Here is a 22,952-nt window from a genome sequence, read left to right as displayed (position 1 = left end):
TTACAGACATATTGATTCAAAGATTTAAAAAAGACTGAAAAGTACTTAATAAGCAATGTCTGAATGTGATTAGAAACGGAGTATGCAAACTTAATGTCCTTTCAAAAATGCGGACCATTGTTTGAGCAAGATGACTATTCCCTCATCTTCCAGAGCTCTTAACCACCAAAGACTGTTGTCTTGCAGTTTTCTCATGGGGAGCAACTGTCTGGAGCACTTGTGGGCAATCTCAAATCCTCTCCTTATCTGGAGAGGATTTTAAAGAGCTTGTCTAATTGATGGCTCCTTGTTCCACCATGGTCACCAGCTCTGTTTTTTGCAAAGCCATCTTCAGTTTATCATTTCTTCCCCAAACATCCCACAAACTGATTTTTCTTTTCAACTAGATGTTTGCATAAGGAAGTCATGATTCATTGGATGTGGAGTGGAAACCACTTCTGTAAAAAGCAAATTAGGATGTGGTTTATATTTGCTCTGAAAAACCCTGATTTATGTTGACATTACTTTGTATAAGATATTTCTCTAAAGCAGGGGTGTCAAACTGCCAGCTGGTGGGCCGGATGTGTCATCCGGAAGCTGCACCCACCCCATTGCTGGCAATGGCAAAACTGTCCTGATACGTTGCATAACGTCACGTGATGCTGCAAGTTTGACATGTCTGCTCTAAAGGGTCTGCATAAGAGGACTATATCTTCTGCATTACCATATTTTCTGGCGTATAAGATGACTTTTTAACCTATGAAAATCTTCTGAAAAGTCGGGGGTCGTCTTATACGCCAGAAAATATGGGTACATAAATCAATCGGGCGCCCCCGTTCTTGCAAAGCAACTTCAAGCCTCCTTAGTCCAGTCCCCCCTCCAACGTGACCCTCCCTTCCCACCCCCAAGAGCCTCTAAGCCCCTTCCCTTCCCCCTTGCAAATGCCAGACCCCGGGAGTGGCAGGAAGCCCCACCCCCTCGCCCAAGTGGCATCTGAGCATAAGCAGAGCATGCCCTACTACCCACTATCTCTCCCAGCAGCCCAGACAGCGGTACTTGGCGGCCTGGCACCCCTCTCGCCCACAGACCACGCAGCGGCCCTCGCCAGCCTGCCTCGGCATGGCTGCCCCAAGCCCGGCTCTCCAGCGCGTCTTCCGGGCCCGCCTGGCCGACTGCCTCCCAGGCGGGGCTTGGCTCCAGACGTGGCGGCTGCTCCGTCTGCAAATGCGCTCTCAAAGCCGGATCGCGCTCGGCCGTGCAGGCTTCCGAAAGGCAGGGACTCGGAGTTCCCATGGTGGTTGCGGCTTCTGGTTGCCGTTTGCAGAGTCTGGCGTGGAAGAGCACGTCGTGTGAACGCAGCTCTTGCATGTATTCCAAAGGGTGGGTGGAAGGAAAAGCCCCTTTGGGCTTCAAAAGGGCGGCTTTGCACCATCTGCATCAGATGGGGCTGAATCGGGCTTGTGTTGCAGCCGGATTTAGCCGGAGGATAAAACATACAAACAGTTGCTGGAATTGGGTATGTCTAGTCAAGGGGTAGGCAACCTTGGTTCTTTTATGGATCATGGACTTCAACTCCCAGAATTCCTGAGCCAGCCAGGAATTCTGGGAGTTGAAGTCCACATAGCCGTGTTCCAATATCTCAGGGGCTGCCCCAAAGAAGAGGGAGTCAAGCTATTCTCCAAACCACCACAAGGCTGGACAAGAAGCAATGGATGGAAACTAACCAAAGAGAGAAGCAACCTGGAACTAAGGAGAAACTTCCTGACAGTGAAGACAATTAACTAGTGGAACAACCTGCCTCCAGAAGTGGTGAATGTTCCAGCACTGGAAGTTTTTAAGAAGAGACTGGACAGTCATTTATCTGAAATGGTATAGGGTTTCATAAATCATGGTTTAAAGGTTATGGCTTTAAGACAACTTTTTAACCCATGAAAATCTTCTCAAAAGTCGGGGGTCGTCTTATATGCCCAGTCGTCTTATACGCTGGAAAATACGGTAAGTATCAACATCTTAGAAAGCTGCCTTAGATCACTTCTGGTTATCTACGTAGCCAGAGTCTTCCTGGATAAGTAGTCTACTACAGCTCTAGAAAGGTGTATAAAAGTTCAATTTTTACATCAAGTTCAAATTTGTAATCCCAGCTCCATGATTTATGTTCCTCTCATTTCCTGGATCTGTTTGTGCTGCAGAGCAGTCTTCCTCTTTCAGGGGTGTCAAACTGCCGGCCCACGGGCCGGTTGCATCATGCCCACCCCAGCTCCGGCAATGCAAAAAAAGTCATGATATGCCATGACACGTCACGTGATGTGGCGAATTTGACACCTGTGCCTTAGATGATTGCTTTCTCCAATCCTCAGACTTTTTCCACAGGTTTGCAAATCCTTAGCTTCGTTTCCTACCTTCTTGAAGTTAATTCACCAAGCTGAGCAGCAATTCACCATTCTGCAGTTAGACAAATTAATCTGCTACAATCCCAGTTGGGTAGCACTAAGAGACCAAAAGTCCTAATATTGTATTTTGAGCAACAGCAGCAATCCAGGTTTTTGGAAAGACTTCTCTTCCTCCATTTGCTTTCTAAGCAATTAGAAAGGGGTTTATTTGAACTCAGAGGTCAGCAACTCTCAGCTCAAGGCTGCACACAGCCCCCATTCTTGATTCAAAGTTTTGCTTTAAACCTCCAAACCTGGTTACACAACTCTGATCACAGCTTGGCTCCTGAGGTTCTTGGAGGCTGATTTTAAAGAAAAATGTGATCTCCACCTGCAAAAATTATTCAGCCTTTTTTATTGGTGATATCAGAGCCTGCAACTAGCTATCAGTATGCAAAGCATATATTACACATTTGGGAGAACTGAAGGAGCAAAGATATCCTTTACAAGTTTCATAATTAATCCACAAATGCCTTTTAGCCAAGATTTATTTTCCCATTTCTCATTATTTTTATTTTTCAGTTCTCTTTTAACATCTGATTTTTTTTCTTTTTATAAGATATATCTATGTAAATATCATTTTATAGCAATAGACTCTAAGGTAACCAGAATAATTTTGGAATATCTTCTAAAATCAGATTAATTAAGAGAAAGGCTATGTCTGCATTCTGCATCAGCTGACCAAAAACAATCCTGCCTTGGATGCTTTTCCTAACACATGCTGGGCTCCCCCAGGGTAAGGAAATGGCACATGATGAAAGAGCTTTCTTACAGTTCTGAAAGCCCAACAGAGGGGGAAAAATGATTAAGGTAGCAGAGGGGAAAAACACTTTTTCTAAAGTTCACAAGATTTCTTTTATCATCCTAATATCCCACATTGGGAAGGAACATTAGAGTTAATTCTTGCTTACTTATGTAAATGGTTCTATGTAACCTCTGGTTAAGGATTAGGAGTTGGAAAGGCCCAGTTTTAAGTCTATTTTCAGCAATGGATGCTTCCTGCATGGTTTTGGACCAGTCTCAACTCAACGTACCTTTATATATTTGTTGTGGGGGAAAATGGAGAAGCTTCTGGATAAAGAAGGAGATAAGCCTGAAAAATTAAAAAAAAAATAATATTCTGGAAATTCCAATTTACAATAGATAATGTAGGAGGGGGGTGATCCATATTTTGAGGCAAAAAAATCTAATTACATTTTTCAGACTTATGTGGGTTGGTAAAGCAGCATTAGAATCATCATTAAGAAGGCAGAATAAAGAATATTCTTCCTATGTCGGCTCAGGAAGTTCAGACTGCCTCAGGAGCTATTGATACAGTTTTACAGAGGAGTTATTGAGTCTGTCATTTATACTTCTGTAACTATCTGGTTTGGTACAGCGACCAAACAAGACAGGTACACAGACCCCAACAGATAATTAGGACTGCAGAAAAAAAACAATTGCAACCAGTTTGACTTCCATAGAAGACCTGTATATTGCATGGGTTAGAAAAAGGGCCAAGAAAGTATCTACAGACCCTCATAACCTGGAGATAAACTGTTTCAACTCCTCCCCTTGGGATGCTGCTATAGGACATTGTATGGCAAAACAACTACACACAGGAACATTTTTTCCCCTTCTGCCATCATTCTGTTGAACACCTAATTCTCACAGTAGTATCTAAAGTCTATGAATATTTATCCATTTTGTACGGCTGTAGTAATATTATCCTTATTATTATCTTCTTCATTACCCCCTCTTATTGGCATTATTATTATTGATATTATTATTAATCATTACACAGTCAGTCAGATGTTCAGACTGGATTTGGCATTTTTGTCTACCTATAGGAGTCCTTACCAAGGACCTGGGATAGACAGATGTGGATGTTTGAATTGATGGTATTACAGATATTGTCGCAGGATGGAAGCTCTTCCTAGTAAGGCTGCCTTTTCCAATTGACTGATGGTGAATTTGTCAATGCCAATGCCAATGGTTTCCAAGTGGTGCTCCAGTTGTTTTGGGATTGCACCCAAGGCAATGATGATGGTTGTTGTTGTTGTTGTTATGATGATGATGATGTTGCTTTGCATGTACACCAAGAGCTTCTGCACCCGAGAAAAATTTCTTGTGTGTCTAATTAAACTTGGCCAAATAAAGCATTCTATTCTGTTCCATTCCATTCTTATTAGCTACTAGCAATAGCAATAGGGATCACTATTAGTTGTAAATTTCAAATAGCAATGTTTTGTGGCATAAGTATTCCCAGATTATTTACTTTTATTTTCAGGCAGAATCTATCTTTGGTGTTTATATTTGGAGGTTGCCCATGTTTCTGAATTTTGTGAACACTTTTTCAACTCTGATTCTTTTTTTAAAAATCCATCCATTCCTTAATTCCATATATGTTTTCTTCCCTGATCTTTTGCAACTGTCACCAGCAGGTGGCAAAAGAATCAACAAATCTGGCAAGTTCTCATCTCTGATGTAGGGGTGTTTTAGAACAGCAGTCCCCAACATTTTGGGCATCAGGGACCGGTTCCGTGGAGAGACATTTTTCTCTGGACTGGAGGGGGCCTGGTTTCGTGTGCTGCCTGCATCCCGCGATGGGGCTTTGCTTGTTTGCATGGACTGGTTTCTGGCATGCCGAGGACCCCTGTTTTATAAGAAAGATCTGTGTTTTTTAAGTGAACTGGTGCTTTAGTTAGAATATGAAGACCAAGGTAGAAATAATGTAGGAGGAACCTGGGCCATAGTACATTCATCTACCATGACAGTTACAAGTCACAATAAAAGCTGTGTATCCCTGTTCAAAAGGTAATATTTCTTTTCATGGAATGCAATCACTAGAGGGGAGTAATTGCCTTTGAGTCTCACTGCAATGAACATCTGGTAACATCTGTAAGCAACAAAATACTAGACTTCAAGGTGTGACCCAACAAAGGTCATACAGTTTTACTTTCTTATCTGTGATTTTATGTTCTGTAAAATAAACCGTGTGAAGGAAGGAAGTTGGTTTGTGATGTTGGAGGAGGCTTAATATATTTAAGAGATTTTTCCATTTCAATCGTCCTCTTCAATCTCTCCTGAATATTAGAAACTAGTATATTGTATTGTATATTGCACTAAACTCCCTCTCCCCATTTTCTGGAGAGTAGAAACAATTAAACTGGACAAAAGAAGTGAAGGTGAAATTTAATTCTACTCTTTGAACTGTGCAATCCCAAACTAATTGCACCTATACCCAACTGCTTGGAAATATTTCACTTTGCTTCTTTTCAGATGGACAATATGACTTTTAAGGGAATGAAGGCACGAGAGTGGTAAAAATCTCTGTGAAGTGTTCTCAAACATTTTCCACTTCATCACAGCAGTAGCTTCACACATCTAAGAAACTTGTCAAGGTATTTCAATATCAAAGAAGAAAACACTGGAGGGATAATTCAAGTCCCCCTTCAGATGAATGGCATGGAATAAGTCATTTGGCAAAAACCATGTGAATTGGACTGAACAAAATTAATTTTATTACACAACACCATGAAGCAGTGAACAACATTTTGATCACAGTAGGCTTTCTAGAAGTGAAGTCCCCCTGAAACACCGTTTTAGAAATAGAGGGAATAAAAGTTCAGATCTAAGCCAAACATCTGTTATTGCTTCTTTGAATCAACATGAATCAGCAGTGTTGGATTTTTGCCAGGCATTCCAACAAAGCAAATATTCTGCTGCTTTCAGGAAGCCCATTCCATGTCACCAGATTCATTGGTAACTTCTAGAAAAATCCTAGAGCCAAAAGCCTTAAAACGCAAAGTATTATAACTTTCAGAGGATGGCATGAGTCTGATAAAGTACAGATGGGAGAACATCAGATGCAGTGGTGTCTCCATAGCTGTAAAGGTAGATCGCTATTGGAAACCCCAAGTGCTGAAAGATGAATAAAGCTATGCACATCAATCAGAAGATAATATTTAAGATTCTGATCAGTTTCTTATGAGATTTGCTGCTCTTGAGATCTTAAACCAAATGTGGGATGTAAAATCTAACAAACAAATAATAAGAAAATTGATATTGGATGAAATTAAATTGGAGATGGGTGGGAAGATTCTAGGAATGTCTACTTATAACCATATGTTACTTTTGTATCAACTGTAACTCTCTTGGCTTCCCTCTTTAAAGTCCTAGAAATGGTAATACATCAAAATTTGTGAGGTTCCTTGTGAGGTAACCCTAGTTCTCCTCCTGCCCAAACTCCTAGAATTCTCAGGACTCCGGAAAAGGGAAAAAAATGGCTAGAAATATTACTTAAGATAGAAATATTACTTAAGAGCATTACTTAAGATGCAGATTTGTCTTTTGTGTAGGCACCTGGTGAGCAAGGTAAGTTGTAGCATTCCATGCAAACCATCCATCACCTAAGAGCATTTCTGGCTGTTTCCCCTTGATTTAGTTCCAGTCTCTGTGACACATCTTTTTTTATTGTATTGGAAGGAAAGTATTTCATTTCACCTGAGGAATACTTGTCAACCTTCCCAAGTAGACCAGACAGAGAACACAACCAGGTGAACTAATTCTACTTTATTGTAAGGCTATATTAACAGAATCTTGCATGTCTGAAAGTACAGTTCTCCCACTGTCATATGTACAACCCGAGTCTAGGGCAACTCTCTGCAGCCATTTTGCCACGGCCATTTTGCTGTGGGACCACTTGCCATGGGACAATGCGCACAGGATAACTCAGTGCCATCAATGTTATCTGCTACTGTTTCTTTTATGTTATTTCCAATTTTGTCAATAGAAATAATGTAGAAGAAACAGTAGCAGACAATATTTACTGTGTTGAGTTATTCCACATGGAATGGTCCTCTGGTGAGTTGTCCCATGGTGAGATGGCCATGCCAGGTTAGCCACTGCGAGATGGCTGCAGCAACTTGGCCATGGCAAAATAGCTACAGAAGGATGGCCATGGTGAGTTGGCTGCAGAGCATTGTCCCATTCTAGTACAGCCCAATAACTTAGCTCCTCCTGAGCTTCTTAGTCTTCCCACTATACAACTCTGGGCTTTGTTCCCTCTTATTGACTGTTCCTTAGGCAGTAACACTTTGGCCAGTCTCTCAAGGTCATTCCCACATATTGTTGCATACTATGTTTAGTTGCCCCCCCATCTTTATTTATTTAAATACAAATCATGTTTACCTACCAAAACTGTCTGCACAATCCAGGACTGTAATTTTGTGATTGCAGTATGTCTTTTGGTTGAACAGAGAGGCAACTTTATCATTCCTCTTTACCTTGAGTGTGTTTCTCCTTTCTCCATGGCAAAAAATAATGAGCAAAAGATGTGCATGGAGTCTTGATTGGATACCAGTTTTTGAGTTTCATTATTGATCAGCTGATGGGAGTGGGGTCAGTTCATAAATATAAGTGGGAGAACTTCATAAGAACAAAAACTTTTCTGAGGGTTTAGGCAGTGAAAGTACTGAGAATTATTTGTTTTTATTCCACTGGGTGAAAAGGTTAATAAGTCCTTGGGAGGGAGATTTGGCTTAAAGGGATTTGATTTATGCTGTTTCTAGCTCACAAACTAAAAATCCAAATTAGTATAAAAGCTTGATTGTTTTGTTTTTATGGCAGGGAGAGAATATTTGTAGACATGGAAAAACACAGAAGCAGAATAGGACCATGATTATTTTTTTCTTCCTTCCTACTTTTTCATTCAAAGTAAATGCAGGGCTTTTTTCTCATAGAACGCTCAGAACGGAGTTCCGGCACCTTTTTTGGATGGAACCTTGAAGGGTAGGCAAGGCGGGTTGTATGTCATATGTGAGTTCCGGCACCTTTTTCTTTTACAAAAAAAGCACTGAGTAAATGTCCCATCATTCAAGAATGCATTGAATACATGGTTTATTCTTCATGACAGTATCTAAGGTTGCTTTTTTAGGAGAAAGAGTGACAGAACCTGGGGGTGGAGTCAAAAGAGAAATCAGTCTACCATCTCTATATAGCCACAAACGGACTTAGTGTAACCCCTTTTGAATTCTGTTGGCCTTATCTAATGCCAAGATAGTCCTAACTGTTAGTTGAGTAGATTCCTGTGCATAGGCATAAACAGTAATAAATCAGTTTATTTGGAACATCACATGTGGTCCTGATCTTTCACGTCTGATAGGTTTGGAAGCACTGGTAGTGCAACTAAGTAACAGGGATCTTTTAGGATACATGGATGGTGAGTCAAGTGATGCTAAGACATAAGGATAATATGACCCATTCCCTAATCGACTACATAGCCCTATCTATTTGTTGCGGCTCAGAAGATACTTGGTTCAACCAAGAGCTTATATTAACAAGGTAACTCTATTTTTTTGGAAGCTTCATTCATTTCTGGAATCAGTATCTCATCAAGCATTTGTAGAAGTGTATGGTACTTTATCTTTTAGGGGGGCATTGATTGTGGTGACTTGAGGATAATGGGTTTTTTCAATGTTTTGGTTTGGCTATATTTCAGATAATATAGTAATTGCCATGCTGTACTTAACTTATCTACAAAAAGATTTAAGTGTTGAGCCAGCCACGTGGCCATTCATGACAATCTCTTTTTTTGCCCTGTAAATTCAATCCAACAATAAGTGAGAGAAAACCTCCTATGTGGATATATTCTAAGCCAAATAGGTCAAGGAATTCAAAAGGGTTTTGTTTTAGAATTCTTGTTAATATATATTTTCCAGCTGAACTATAACTTTTAGTTTTCAAATGGAAAAATCATGAATGAAGAAATGTTCAGTCAGAAATTTCAAAGCTTTAATGATTCATTGTAAGTTGAAGGCTAAATGTAATGAATGGGTTTAACAAATCAGAGTAATGTTTAATTATAGTCTGTTGAGAAAGCTTCATTTAGGAATAGTGCCAAGGTACAAATCTTGGTTAGAAAAACACAATTGCTGGATTTATCAATTATGCTAAATCCAAATCAAGCCATTTTCTGGCTTTATGTAATGTATTAACTCAGTTGTTGTTTTCTATTGCTCAGTGATCAATAGTCACTTCCATCACCAAATCTCATATGTAAAAAGTTTTAAGTTCAATCTCCAGCAATTCTCAATGAAAAAGAATTCATGGGTTAATTTAGAAATAATTTTTCTGCAGAAGAAGGATATTCAGCAGTTAAAATCAATCAAGATTCTTAAATTTTGTTCTGCTGCCTGCCTTAACATCCTAATTTGGGCAAATTTGTGTAATTTGCCCAATGAATATAAGTTATAATTTTTGTTGCAGTTTGGGAAGAATTACATCATTCTTCATAATATATGTTTAATTTGCGTATCAAAATAATAACAGAAGCTTGAAATCTTATAAAATAAAATATTGTCATTGGAAAAAAACTAAAATAATATGTTTTGAAGGGTAAACTTGCTTAATTTTGTGTCTTTATTAAAATATTACTTTTGAGACAGCCACATGTCAGATTTATTTTGGATCAATGTTTGCTGTTTGCAAAAACAGGATTGTTCTTTGTAATACGATGTAGTGGATGGAATTCTTTACCCACAATGCCACTGCATCCTCTCAGGGACAACTGCATAAAACCCTGGGACGCAGCCTGATGGGTAGCGCTGCCACCAGACACTTTATGTCAAGGAGGTCCTTCTATGCCCAGTTTACTTAGGAGGGACCAATGATAGTTCTGCTTTTTCCTTAATCACCAGTCAAGCAGGAGAGTGTGATCTAAAAGGTGAGAATGAACATTGCTGATTGATTAAGAATTCATAGAATTATAGGGCTGGAAGGGGCCCGGAAGGTCTTCTAGTTAAGTCTTTCTTGTTCATATAAAAATTAAAGAACTAGAAGAGAGTTAAAAGACAATGGTTTCCTTGGTCCAGTTGTATCCGACTCTAAAGTAAAGGTAGTTCCCCCGCACATGTGTGCTAGTCGTTTCCAACTCTAGGGGCCGGTGCTCATCTCTGTTTCAAAGCTGAAGAGCCAGCGCTTGTCCGAGGACATTTCCGTGGTCATGTGGCCGGCATGACTAGACGCCAAAGGCGCACGGAACGCTGTTACCTTCCCACCATAGTAGTCCCTATTGGGGCGGTAATCATCTCTGTTTCTTAACAGAGGGAGCCAGCATTGTCCAAACTCATTTCCATGGTCATGTGGCCAGCATGGCTGTATGCCGAGGCACATGGAACACTATTACCTTCCCACCGAAGTGGCACTATTTATTCACGTTTGCATGCTTTTGAACTGCTAGAAAGGGAAAAGAAAGAATTGAAGAATAAATTCTGAAGAGAGTACATTTAATCCGTCATTCCCGGAAAACACCTCTTCTGCCCCCCCCAACAAAACAATTCAGATCATAATCCATAGAGTAAAATTCTAATCTTCATCAAGTTTCATTTATATGTCACTTGCTGTATAATTCTCAGATCTTCTATCTGAATTTCTATGGTTGTAGTATCAGTTCTTACCTGGCTTCAGAAATATTGAGGAGAGCTCTAAGAGGCGAGAAGCGATGGAGAGTCGCCTCCCTACTTTTTAAAAAGAGTCTTCTGAATTTTCCCACTCTTGATTGGTTCCTCAGTATTTGATTTCCTTAGGGGGTTTGGATGTCCTTACCCTTACTGATGGATTACAATTTTTTAAACTCTTCCACTCCCCAAAACTGTTCCAATGGGACTCAGTATCATCTGTATAGCAGCAACTCCCGATACTCCCATGTAACACCTCTTCTCCGCGAGCTGCATTGGCTTCTGGTTGCCCTCCGGGTGAGATTCAAGGTATGACCTATAAAGCCCTAAATGGCATGGGCCCAGATTATCTAAGCGTCAATTTCCCATCGTCCTGTGCGCTCCCACAGGGAGGGCCTCCTCAGGGTACCACCGGTCAAGGATTGCCGACGAGCGATCCCCAAGGGGAGGGCATTCTCTGTGGGTGCGCCTGCCCTATGGAATCAACTGCCAACGGAACTCCGGACTGCCCCCGACCTTCGTTCATTTCGCCGGGACCTAAAAACCTGGCTCTTTGAGCTATCTGGTCTGGACTGAGGGGTTTAATGTTTTTAAATTGTGATTTAATTTTTGTGGCTAGACTTAATTTAATTTTATTTTAATTTTATATTGGATTGTTTTTAAATTTTGCCTTGTAAACCGCCCTGAGTCCTTTGGGAATAGGGCGGTATATAAACTGAATAAATAAATAAATAAAATAAATAAACTCTAGAAATCTATTTGAATTTCAACTAGCTCAGGCACAGAAGGAACAAATTCCAACTGTGATCCAGCCATAAGACTTACAGCATAACAATTAGAGCTGCATGAGAACAAAACTAGGAGTTTGCTTCGGTGAGCTGTTCAGGCAGCGGTAGCATGCATATTGACATGTGCACAGACACCCCATTTGTGAACCTTCTCTTCCATTTGCCTCTGATTCTTGTGGGGTTACTACCCAGAGTTTGGGAACTTCTTGAGTAAATCCATGCTGAACTGGATTGTTTTGTACAGGATGTGCAGGTGAATTCCATTTCACTCCACTCTGTAACTTTATTCGGGAATCTTTTATTCACTAGTGCGCCATCATCTGGGCTGAGAAATGTTGATTCTAGTCATTGATGTCCTAAAAAGATGAGGAGAGTTTGCAGGACAGATGGCTTAAATATCTTGTTTATTGCTACTAACATAGGCATCTCATGAGATAAAATCCACAATGACAGAAATAAATAAATTGATGAAACATGCATCGCAGAGTTATGATGCAAACCCTGGCCTTCTGTTTCTGCATTTGAACCTTCAGTACAAGTGTACCAGAAACGCATGTCATCATTTGCCCCCCAGGGACGCCTATGGCTGCTGAGTTCTTTCGTTGGATTCTGTACTGAAAATACATTTGTGTTTCCATTTTAAATATTTTCTTCTTGTAAATCACTCAGAGCATTCAATTTCTGCTTGTTGCATAAACCCCAAACCCAGGATACTTGCCATTTTTCCCTTCTCCTGTCTGGGCATAATTAGAGTGATAAGGATGGCTGAAAAGATCATTGGCAGTTCCCTCCCTTCCATCCAGGACATGGCACATAAGTGTTGCTTGAGCAGGATCCGCAAGATTGTCCGGGGCACTACACCTTCTCTTCACGACCTGTTTTCGTTGTTACCTTCTGGGAAAAGGCTTCGTGGTATCCGAAGCAGAACATCCAGATTCAGTCAAAGTTTTGGTCCATACAGTATTAACCTTGTGAACTCTAAAGCTTCCTCCTTCCGTTATATATTCAAGATAGACAGTGAATAATATTTATATGTTCCTTACATGTAAGGGCGTAGGTCTATACATATGTTGTATATAGTATGTTTTAAATGTGTTGCCTAGGTGTACACTTTGAGAGGAAGCAACTAAATTTCATTTTTAATGTGTGCCATTGTGCCCACAGGAAAAAATAGCAATAAAAGGTCTATCTATCTATCTATCTATCTATCTATCTATCTATCTATCTATCTATCTATCTATCTATCTATCTATCTATCTATCTATCTATCTATCGGTGTGTTTACACCTTAGCGTTGACTCCTAGGACCTAAAGCAATGGTGGAGCCCTATTGCCGTATAATGTTTCTGCCACATTTTGCATGATGTCGGTATGTCTGAATAAATATGTGTGTTTGTGTTTGAATAAATACACTTGTTTGCATATGTGTGTGTGTGTGTGTATGTAGGTATGCATGATACAAAACAAGCACAATCTTCAGCAGCTTGCTACGGTAAGTACAAATTACCAGGTGGGCAAAACTTTAATTCAGGGGTCTCCAACTCTTCAGCATATTGGCCCTTTCATGAAGTTTTAGACCTCCAAACATTTATTATATGAAAATAATTTAATAAATACTACTTGAACTAATACTACTATGAATAAGAACAGCATCGAATCCTTGGATAGTCCCATTGACCCTTGGGGTTTAATGCTGACCACTTTGGAAAGCCCGGCTCTACCCATTTGGGAAGAATTTTCTCAGAATTTTTGCCTCTCTCATTTTGCTTTTCACATTCTTTTCCTCCCCCCCTTCCCCCCCCCCCCACATTTCTCACATTATCTGTCAAGCAAGAGGCTGCAGGGAAAGAACAGATGATTCCTACTGGTGTTCTGAATTGATTTTTGCAGAGACCTTTTGAAGTTAGCCAGAGGTCAGAAGCTCAGGAGGAGCCCGGTAGCACCTTTTTTCCAACTAACAAGTTCCAACTTATATCTTTGAATAAAATTTGTGAGCCAGAAACGGTGGTTTCAGATTGCTGAATTTTGCTACCACAGACTAACTTAGCTGTCTTCCTAGAAAAAGCTGTATGGGATGGTAAGGCTGCAGGCAGCTATCCCTCTACTACATCAGATCTGATCTGATCTGATCAAATCAGTCTTTATTAAGGTCAAAGACCAGCATCATTGCTGTATAAAAAACACTGGTTCCTTTAACATTGTTCCTAATTGTCCTATATGGGTTCTTATTGGTGCAAACAGAATTGCTACTTGCAAGTAGGAGAACACTCCTAAGATGCTAGGGAGAAAAGCCCAGGATTTCAAAAGTGTCAGATGTAGACAAGAGAGGAGAATTTTTTTGCAAAGAGAGGGATGGCATTTTATTAGTAGCTCCTCAATATGCCAGAAGGAAACGCTGCTAAAGATTGCATGCCAGTTTTGGGGCAGAAACTGGGCACACATCTGAGTGATGAGCTATTTATCTGCAGGTATTTCCTTCAAATGGTTCCAAAGCTTTTGATTCTGTTCTTTTGGAGTTAATAGGAAGCGGGGGGGGGGGGGGGAATGCAGGTAGATTTAAAAAGTGCTTTAGATTGATTTTCTCTCTTTACCCAGACTCATGATCTGTTCCTAGTGCCTGTTTAAAATTATTAGGGCCCATCTTGAGAAGAGATTTCATGTCTTCTTTGGGGTGTAAACTTTATATGGAAGGAATGCAGAAATGGAATAAACTATTAGTGGAACTAGAAATATATACACTAAGATTTAGTATGGTCATTGATTGCATTGCTTTCCATTGATTATAATTGCTGTTGTGGCCTGCTGTGCTAGATATTGGTGTATGGCAAGGAAGGACACTGCACAATGAGGCACAGGATACGCAAGGCACAGGGTGAGGCACAGGATATGCAAGAACACTTCAAGATATGGGGTCTCCAGAACATATTGGAGCCTCCTGCACTATCTAGACATATTTTCAGCTGTGGTTTCATTTCTACTTACTACATACTACCTTACCCAATCAGGCATAATTATTAAGAAGTGGGATATATGCCATTCACTGCTCAGACTTAATGCCTGGATAACTGACATTTGTCAATTTCAAGAATGACACACATAACCCTAAAGCTACTCTCTTCCTTTTGTCCTTCTTTACCATTTTTACCCTTTTTTGGCCAAGTTGAAAAAGTAAAGTGATATTGCCTAGTCTTCTGCAACCTTCACAACGGGAGGGGATGACAATTGCAAGAATACTCAGCCAACATTGCTCTTCACATTTTTCAAAGTGGCTGTCCCAAAACATCTGATGGACATTGGGCTAAGGAAAGTCATCATAGGTTTGCTGAAAGCAGCATTGGTCTGTGACAACCTGGTTGTTTGGCATAGCAATTACTCACACTGAGTGTCTTTTGGTCTTCACCAGGTAGTATACTTCACTGCCACCTTCCCATACCTCATGCTGATTGTTCTGCTGATCAGGGGGGTCTCCTTGCCTGGGGCATCTAAAGGGATCCTCTTCTACCTTTATCCAGACCTCACTCGACTCAGTGATCCTCAGGTAAGTTAAGAAAAAGGAGTGTCTCTTTCTGCTAATGGATCTCTTTTGTAAAACTCTCTTTCTCTCTTTTACCCAACCCAATGTAACCCAATCCAATCAGACCCAACCCAACCCTTTTCACTAATTCCAACTTTCATTGCATTTGTAGCCAACTGTTCTCTGAAGCAGAAGGCATCTCATTCTCTTTCTCCTACACTCCACTGACAAGGGACAACTTTAATCATAGTTCAGAATCTTAACCATATTGGCTTTTGGTATAAATTAAACTTTTAAAAACATTTTATTTTAACTTCTGCTTTTTAGTGTTCTCCTTCCATCCAGAGTTGTTTCAAAACAAAATGTGCAGCACATAAATTTAATGAATAAATAAATAAATAATAAAATAATAAATAAATCTCCTGTAGAGAGCAGTCAGAGAAGAGCTTTACACTGAGCAATGGAGAGCCAGTCTGGTCTAGTGGTTATGGCATCAGGCTAGAAACCAGGAGACTGTGAGTTCAAGTCCTGCATTAGCCATGAAAGCCAGCTGAGTGATTTTGGGCCAGTCACTCTCTCTCAGCCCAACCCACCTCACAGGGTTCTGGTTGTGAGAAAAACAGGAGAAGGAAGATGTGTTGGATATTCCCTGCCTTGAATTATTTTGGTTTTTTATCAGGTAGTATATTGAGTTATGTGGGACGCGGTAGCTCAGTGGGTTAGGACGCTGAGCTTGTTGATCAGATGGTCGGCAGTTTGGCGGGTCGAATCCCGAGTGCCGTGTAGCAGAGTGAGTGCCTGTTACTTGTCCCAGCTTCTGCTAACCTAGCAGTTCGAAAGCACGTAAAAATGCAAGTAGAAAAATAGGGACCACTACGGTGGGAAGGTAACAGCATTCCATGCGCCTTTGGCGTCTAGTCATGCCGGCCACATGACCATGGAGACCTATCCTAGGACAAGCGCTGGCTCTTCGGCTTTGAAACGGAGATGAGCATCAGCCCCTAGAGTTGGAAACGACTAGCCTGCATGTGCGGGGGAACCTTTACCTTTTACCTTTTACAGTATATTGAGTTATTTGTAAAAATAATAAAAGGTGGGGAGATAGATAGATAGATAGATAGATAGATAGATAGATAGATAGATAGATAGATAGACAGACAGACGGACAGACAGACAGACAGACGGACAGACGGACAGACGGACAGACAGACAGATGTAAAGAAAGTGCTTAGGGGACTTAGGAAGGGATCCTTAGAAGTATGCAAACATTCCTATTTTTCACTTGGGAGCTATCTCTGTGACTGATTCTTACTTCCTGGTTATATCTTTATGCTCATAATTATAAGATGGGAGAAAAATGCTGAGTTCTGCAGCATCTGTAACCTTGCAGCAGCCTGGAACTCCATGGGAAGTCAGTTAGAGTTAGTATCAAACCTTGCTGTTACAAAGACATTTCTTTCCCTCATCTGTCAATCTCCAGTCTGTTCCCCTTTAACCTTTTGTTTTGCAGCATTTTGGAATCACAGTAATTCTGCTGACTTTCCTGCTTTGCTTTCTGCTTACAGTTTCTTTGCTGAGTTTGTACATTATAATCCCAAAGGGATCTTTCCTCTTTTTTTGCCTTCACTTTGCTATTCTGCTATGGATGGACACCATGTTAACATGTTCATGCTTAGCTTCAAAATTCATTTTCCAAATGAAACCTTATTCTTAGATAGTGATGGTCTAAGAAGGATGAAGAGGATTCCAGAACATGTTTAATGTGGCTTTCCTTTGGGTCAACTCTCCTTCTTTGGGCAGAATGCCTACTCTTGCTTTGAGGGTACTAAAAGGAACACAAATTAATCAATGTTTCCCAAGGATTTTTCCCATAGGATTTTTCCCATAGGTGGTAAAATAACTTGCCCAGCTTTGGGCAGTAAGCACTTCAGTAGAGTGAGGGGACCATTTTTTATCCTATTTCAGGGATAGAGAAAAATCATTGGGGGGGGAATATTAGTTAAACAAATACAACTGTACAATCCATAATCCCTATTTCCTGTTTTGCCGGTTGGATCCTCTCAGCCAATCTCCATCTCAGTTTGTAGAATTCAGGTGCACTTGCGATTTTTCTCTGTCTCTCCTCATATAAAGAAAATATTAGCATGTAATGACCGAAAAGACAATTTCACAATGCTTAGAGGCACACCACACATGATAAAGCGAGTGTTTCAAAGGAACAGTGATCAGCTTGTCTTCCTATAAGTTCTTTGCCCAACTGTGTTTTTAAACTTCTCAGGACAAGTTGCCCCATGTCAAAATCCAGGTTCCTGCTGAGCTGCTGTACCAGCCTTTTGTGCTGAGACGGTGTCTCCAAAGGAGATTAAAAGGATGTGTGCCTGGAAAAAAAATAGGTCAGCAAAACCCTTCATAACCTTTTAAACTCCTCTCAAGCTAGCCTAAAATCTAGCAAGCGCTTGGCAAAACCATATAGTTATCCCACTGTGTAGCTTTACCTCATTCCTCATCTCAAGGCTTAATGTCAGTCGAAAAAGTACGTTTTAGTTTACCTCTGGACTAGCACTCTTAGATGTGCAAAACCAGGCTGCCAATTTCTAGGCTTGTGCTGATGGGAGATTCACCCCCGTGACCTTAACATTTTGGTGATTTTCTTTTCTCCCATTAAGATTTGCCTTTCAAATGAAGAAGGAAATGAGTGCTGTTGCAGGGGGTCAAAGAGGAGAAGAGACAAAGGGGAGGTGAATCATGCCTCATTATCACACGCATACAGATTTTTGCAATGAAAAAATAAAATTGGTGAAGTTCCTCAACTTCTCCAATATATTTATTATAAGGAGTGCATCCTATCACTTTCCATGTTCTAAGGTGCTTTCTCAAAAGGCAACTGGACTGTTTTTTTCCTTGAGGAGGAAGAAGAAGACATTTTGCTTTCCACCTAAGAAGCTTCCTCAGTTGTGACTGGAAGGTGGGTTGGGGGTGGAAGGATAGGTTTTGATAGGATGGACTGGTGGTGGAATGATTGTATTTCTTTGCAGTCATCTGCAGTCCATGGCATCTGAGTGCATCGACTGCAGATGGGATTCAGTTAGCACTCAGAGAGAGTGCTAATGACCAGATGACTGCAAAGAAATACAATCCTCCCAGTCTGACAGAACCTATCCTTCCATCCCCCCATCATCCAGTCACAACTGAGGAAGCTTCTTGGATGAGAAGCAAAATGTCTTCTTCTTCCTCCTCCTCAAGGAAAAAATAGTCCAGTTGCCTTTTGAAAAAGCACTTTGAGACAACTATGACCTGAATGACTGAGAATCTCCGTATACTTTTTTTTCCATGTCCTACTTCTCCAAAAAGAATCCTGTGAATTATAGTTTGCTAAAAATGTATAGCTGGATCGATCAAGCCCTTTTTCCTTAAACTATTAAAATACCTATTGAAGGTCAGCACAAGTTAGTCAACCCTTCCCTACACAAGGACAGTTCTACATATGATTTGTAAAGAACCCCTTCATCTGGTCATCTCTGCTTCCTTCTACTTTTTGAAATATCCTAGAACAGAACAGAACAGAACAGAACAGAAGAGAACAGAACAGAATAGAGCTGGAAGGGACCTTGGAGGTCTTCTAGTCCAGCCCCCTGCTCAAGCAGGAGAACCTATATCATCTCAGACAAGTGACTGTCTAGCCTCTTTTTAAAAATCTCCAGCGATGGAGCACCTACGATTTCTGGGGGCAAGCTATTCCCACTGATTAATTGTCCTCACTGTCAAGAAGTTTCTCCTTAATTCCAGGTTGCTTCTCTCTTTGATCAGTTTCCAACCATTGTTTCTTGTCTTGCCTTCTGGTGCTTTGGAGAATCGAGATGCATTTCATTTCTATAGTGGTATTTGAACATCCTCCCAAACTTTACTGAGTTCTTCTTTGTCCATTTTGATGGTCTGGATCATCTTTGGATGTTTGAATATTTTCCAACTGTTTCTCCAAATGTGTTGAGTTTTGTTTGACCCTCAAGGTTATTAGATTTCTGACGTGTAATTTTCAATGTTTTGAGTATTGAGTGGTTCAAACTGAAGCTGTTTAGTATTTGACAGTACTGAAGGCTGGCTGATAAATAAATATACGATCAGAGTAGCTTCCCGTTGCAGTAGGTATTGTATCTCAGTGAAAAATATCTGGAAGCATGCAAGAATCAATAGTTTCTTAGAAAGTATAGTTGAACTTGAACATGTGACTTTAGACCTTATAACCTGCTGATTACAAGGACAATGGGATTTAGATAAAGAATTAGAGATTCTCTCTTTATCTCCTGAGCTTTGCTTATGATATGATATTGTAATATCCTCTTAACCTCTGTTTCTTAGCTATGCATACATAGCAATCTCCTCTCAATTATCTTTTGCTAGGATTGCTTTGATTACAATGCAGCTTATGGTGCTTTTACTTTAAAAATATTAAATATAGGATTGATTTTTTTATAATATTAATTAAAGTCACTTAGAATTCTTGTTTGGAAAAGTAACATAAATTTGATATAAATAAAATCAAATTATTGGATGCATTTAGTATGTAAAATTTTTACTATATTGACAGTACAGTATATTGGAAAGGATTTGATAATTCTGTTGTTTTTAAAAAATGTAATAATTATTAGACATAATAGATGTGCAGCAGAGTCTTCATTAATTTGACACTGTACGATCCCTTCTCCCTGATGATGTTACCTAGTTTGAGTAATGAAGCATCTGCAAGAAAACAACCAAGGCCCCTTCACTTCAACTATTCTCCTTTATTGATGATCTTTTCATCCATCTTCCTTCTTCAGTGGCCTTCCCCAGACCCACACAGAATTATTTCAGGAGTCTTTATCCAACCTCCTTGAAACAGGCAAATCTGCAGCATTGAACATTAACTAGAATCCATTTTGATCTTCTTCTTCTTCTTCTTCTTCTTCTTCTTCTTCTTCTTCTTCTTCTTCTTCTTCTTCTTCTTCTTCTTCTTCTTCTTCTTCTCCTCCTCCTCCATTTATTTTATTTCTTCTTCTTCTTCTTCTTCTTCTTCTTCTTCTTCTTCTTCTTCTTCTTCTTCTTCTTCTTCTTCTTCTTCTTCTTCTTCTTCCTCCTCCTCCTCCTCCTCCTCCTCCTCCTCCTCCTCCTCCTCCTTTCCCCATTAGCTATTTATTTATTTATTTATTTTATTTTTATTATATTTATATCCCGCCCTTCTCCGAAGACTCAGGGTGGCTTACAAGCTTAGCAGTAGCCTTCATTCTATGTATATGCCTGCTTGTTAGGGCTTTCACACACACACACACCCCAAGCGGCATTATTACAAAGTCAGCTTATTGCCCCCAACAATCTGGGTCCTCATTTTACCTACCTCGGAAGGATGGAAGGCTGAGTCAACCTTGAGCCTGGTGGGATGCGAACCTGCACTAATTGCAGGCAGCTGGTGTTACTTAAGGAGGCATTAGCCCACTGCTCCACCAAGGCTCATTTATGCCATTTCATTTATGGTGTTGCATTTATGCCGTTTCAGACATTTTGGTGTTTGTTTTATCTGCTATCTCCTATTGTTTTAAAAAAAGATGAAGCAAGATGAAGGCTACAGAATTAAGCAGAAGCTGGGGAACATGAGAAAGTAGAAATCTGCCCATGCTAATAATGTTTGCAGGAAGCAGGCTAAAAAGTCAAGATGGTGGCCATAATCAAAATATCACAAAGCACATAACAAAACTTGGGTGCATCGTTGTGGTTGCTGTCTTGATGTTTTTAATCTCCTGGCCTATGTCCCACTATGTCTTTCCTGTGAAAAAGATTTGTTTTACCCACTCTTCCAGTCAGTGTTATTAAAAATGAAGAATCCTTCTTGTCCAGGAGCATCCATGACAAAATGGCAGGCAACCTTGAGTCTCTACATACTTTTATAGTACCTTTAAAAGCTGATGGACCCTTATGGATTCTATTCTTTTGTTGTTGTTTTCCTTGCTCATAGGTATGGATGGATGCAGGCACTCAGATCTTCTTCTCATATGCCATTTGCCTGGGGTGCCTAACAGCTTTGGGCAGCTACAATAAGTATCATAACAACTGTTACAGGTAACTGATGTGCCTCTAGCATTTATAGCCCTTGTCCTCTTTGCTTGCTCCTTGTTTCTTAAATTTTCTACAACTCATCTCCATAGCAGAAGCAGGGTTGAAGAATTCCTACTTGCTTTCAATAACCTTTAGGGTATATCAAAAACACACCTCATATCCGATATTGCTCACTTGAAATGCACTAGTTTAATATGTAATTGTTATCTTCATTTACTTCATTTACTTGGTTAGGGCAGTCCAATCCAGCAAATAATTTTGCATATTTACTTTTAAAAGAATCCAGATAATGTGAACATCAATTAAAGGATTTCTCTTTTTCAGAACTGGCTTGTCATAATTGTTACATTTAATAGAGAATTGCATCTGGCCAATAAGAATTTTCAAAGTGTGACTGAGTTTCTACAGCCCATTTAATGATTAATTAAATCCATGTAAATTAGCTACATCCACCTGACCCACTAGAGCAGGGAAACAAGAAACGTTGTGAGTCCCTTCTCCTAAGGTGGTACATCTGGCAGGACCCAGAAGAAGGTGGCTCCCTCCCTTTGAAACATCATCCCTGCAGACTAACCCCAACATTGACACTCTTTCATATGGTCCTGGAGACATATTCCAAAGATGCTTTTTCAAGAGGCAACTGCTGAACAGTGAATGGACACAAGGCAGAAAACATCCTGCAGAAAGCACAGCTCCACAACACAGTCCTTTTAGCAGTTCCAAGAAGGCTCCACACCCATTTGCACTCCTCAGGTGACCCTGAGGACACAGATAAACCTCCAAGTGGCCTCAATGACTCTCTAAAAGAATGCAAATGACCAGCTGTCTGTAAGGAGTATAAATCTTTCCATTCCCCACCTTCCAGTCAGAGCTGAAGAAGCTTCTTGGACGAGAAGCATAGTGTCTTCAAGAAAAGCAAGAAAGTCCAGTTGCATCTTCAAAAAACGCACCTTTGGGACAACCATGACCTGGATGACCGAGAATCTTCATAGACATTCCTGAAGACTTGGTTCTGCCAGTGGGCCTGAGGAACCCAAAATGGCATGGAGCCCATCTAGTAGCTTGTTTGATTGTGTATTGTTGCTGTGTGTTTGTGTGTGTGTGTGTGTGTGTGTGTGTTACTGTTTCTTATTCTTTTATGTTTGGTTTTTTATTGTTTGTAAGCTGCCCAGAGTCACTGTGAGTGAATCTTCTAAATAAATAAAATTCAATACATAAACGTAGATCTAAATTAGCTTCCTCTTTGCAGATGCCTCTTTCATTGTTTTCTGTTTTATGTGGCAACAATATTACCGATGCCTTAAGTACAACCTGGACATGGAGTGATGACAGAATTTAATCATTTCAAAATAAAACATTTATTATACAATTATACACTACACTTTTATTATATTTCAATAATTTGCAATCATGGGCAATTAATACTCTGCACCACAGTGTGCAAATCTGAATAATTACGATTTAAGATCTTATTCACCACTAATTCTTTAGTCATGCATTAATTGAAAACAATAAGAAGTGTAAAGGAAGATGCAAATTGTCAGCAGTGTCCACAGGGGAGGGCAGAGAGCAAACTCATGCCACCCCCATGCAGACCTGGCCCTTTTCTTATATGCATCATAACACTGCTTGTCTACATGAAAGGGTGAAGGTTACATTGTGACATTGTGATGCTGCTTTTATGAGTTTTATGGAAGCAGCAAAATCCTGCAGATGT

The 22,952-nt window shown here is 40.1% G+C and overlaps 1 protein-coding gene across 1 annotated transcript in view; it reads left to right on the top strand.

Annotated features, from left to right (window-relative positions):
• Nucleotides 1-22,952, top strand: part of LOC310642862 (sodium- and chloride-dependent GABA transporter 2-like) — an 88,337-nt gene that overhangs the window by 44,270 nt on the left and 21,115 nt on the right. Inside the window, exons 5-6 of the mRNA XM_083366814.1 lie at nt 15,038-15,172; nt 21,135-21,238. Of these exons, the coding sequence (XP_083222940.1) occupies nt 15,038-15,172; nt 21,135-21,238 (239 nt within the window). The remainder of the gene's footprint in view (nt 1-15,037; nt 15,173-21,134; nt 21,239-22,952) is intronic.

The sequence above is a fragment of the Vipera ursinii genome, assembly GCF_947247035.1.
Source record: "Vipera ursinii genome assembly, chromosome: 6".
NCBI lineage: Eukaryota > Metazoa > Chordata > Lepidosauria > Squamata > Viperidae > Vipera > Vipera ursinii.
The sequence above is the reverse complement of the archived record's forward strand: the minus strand, read 5'-3'. Positions and strand labels throughout refer to the sequence as shown.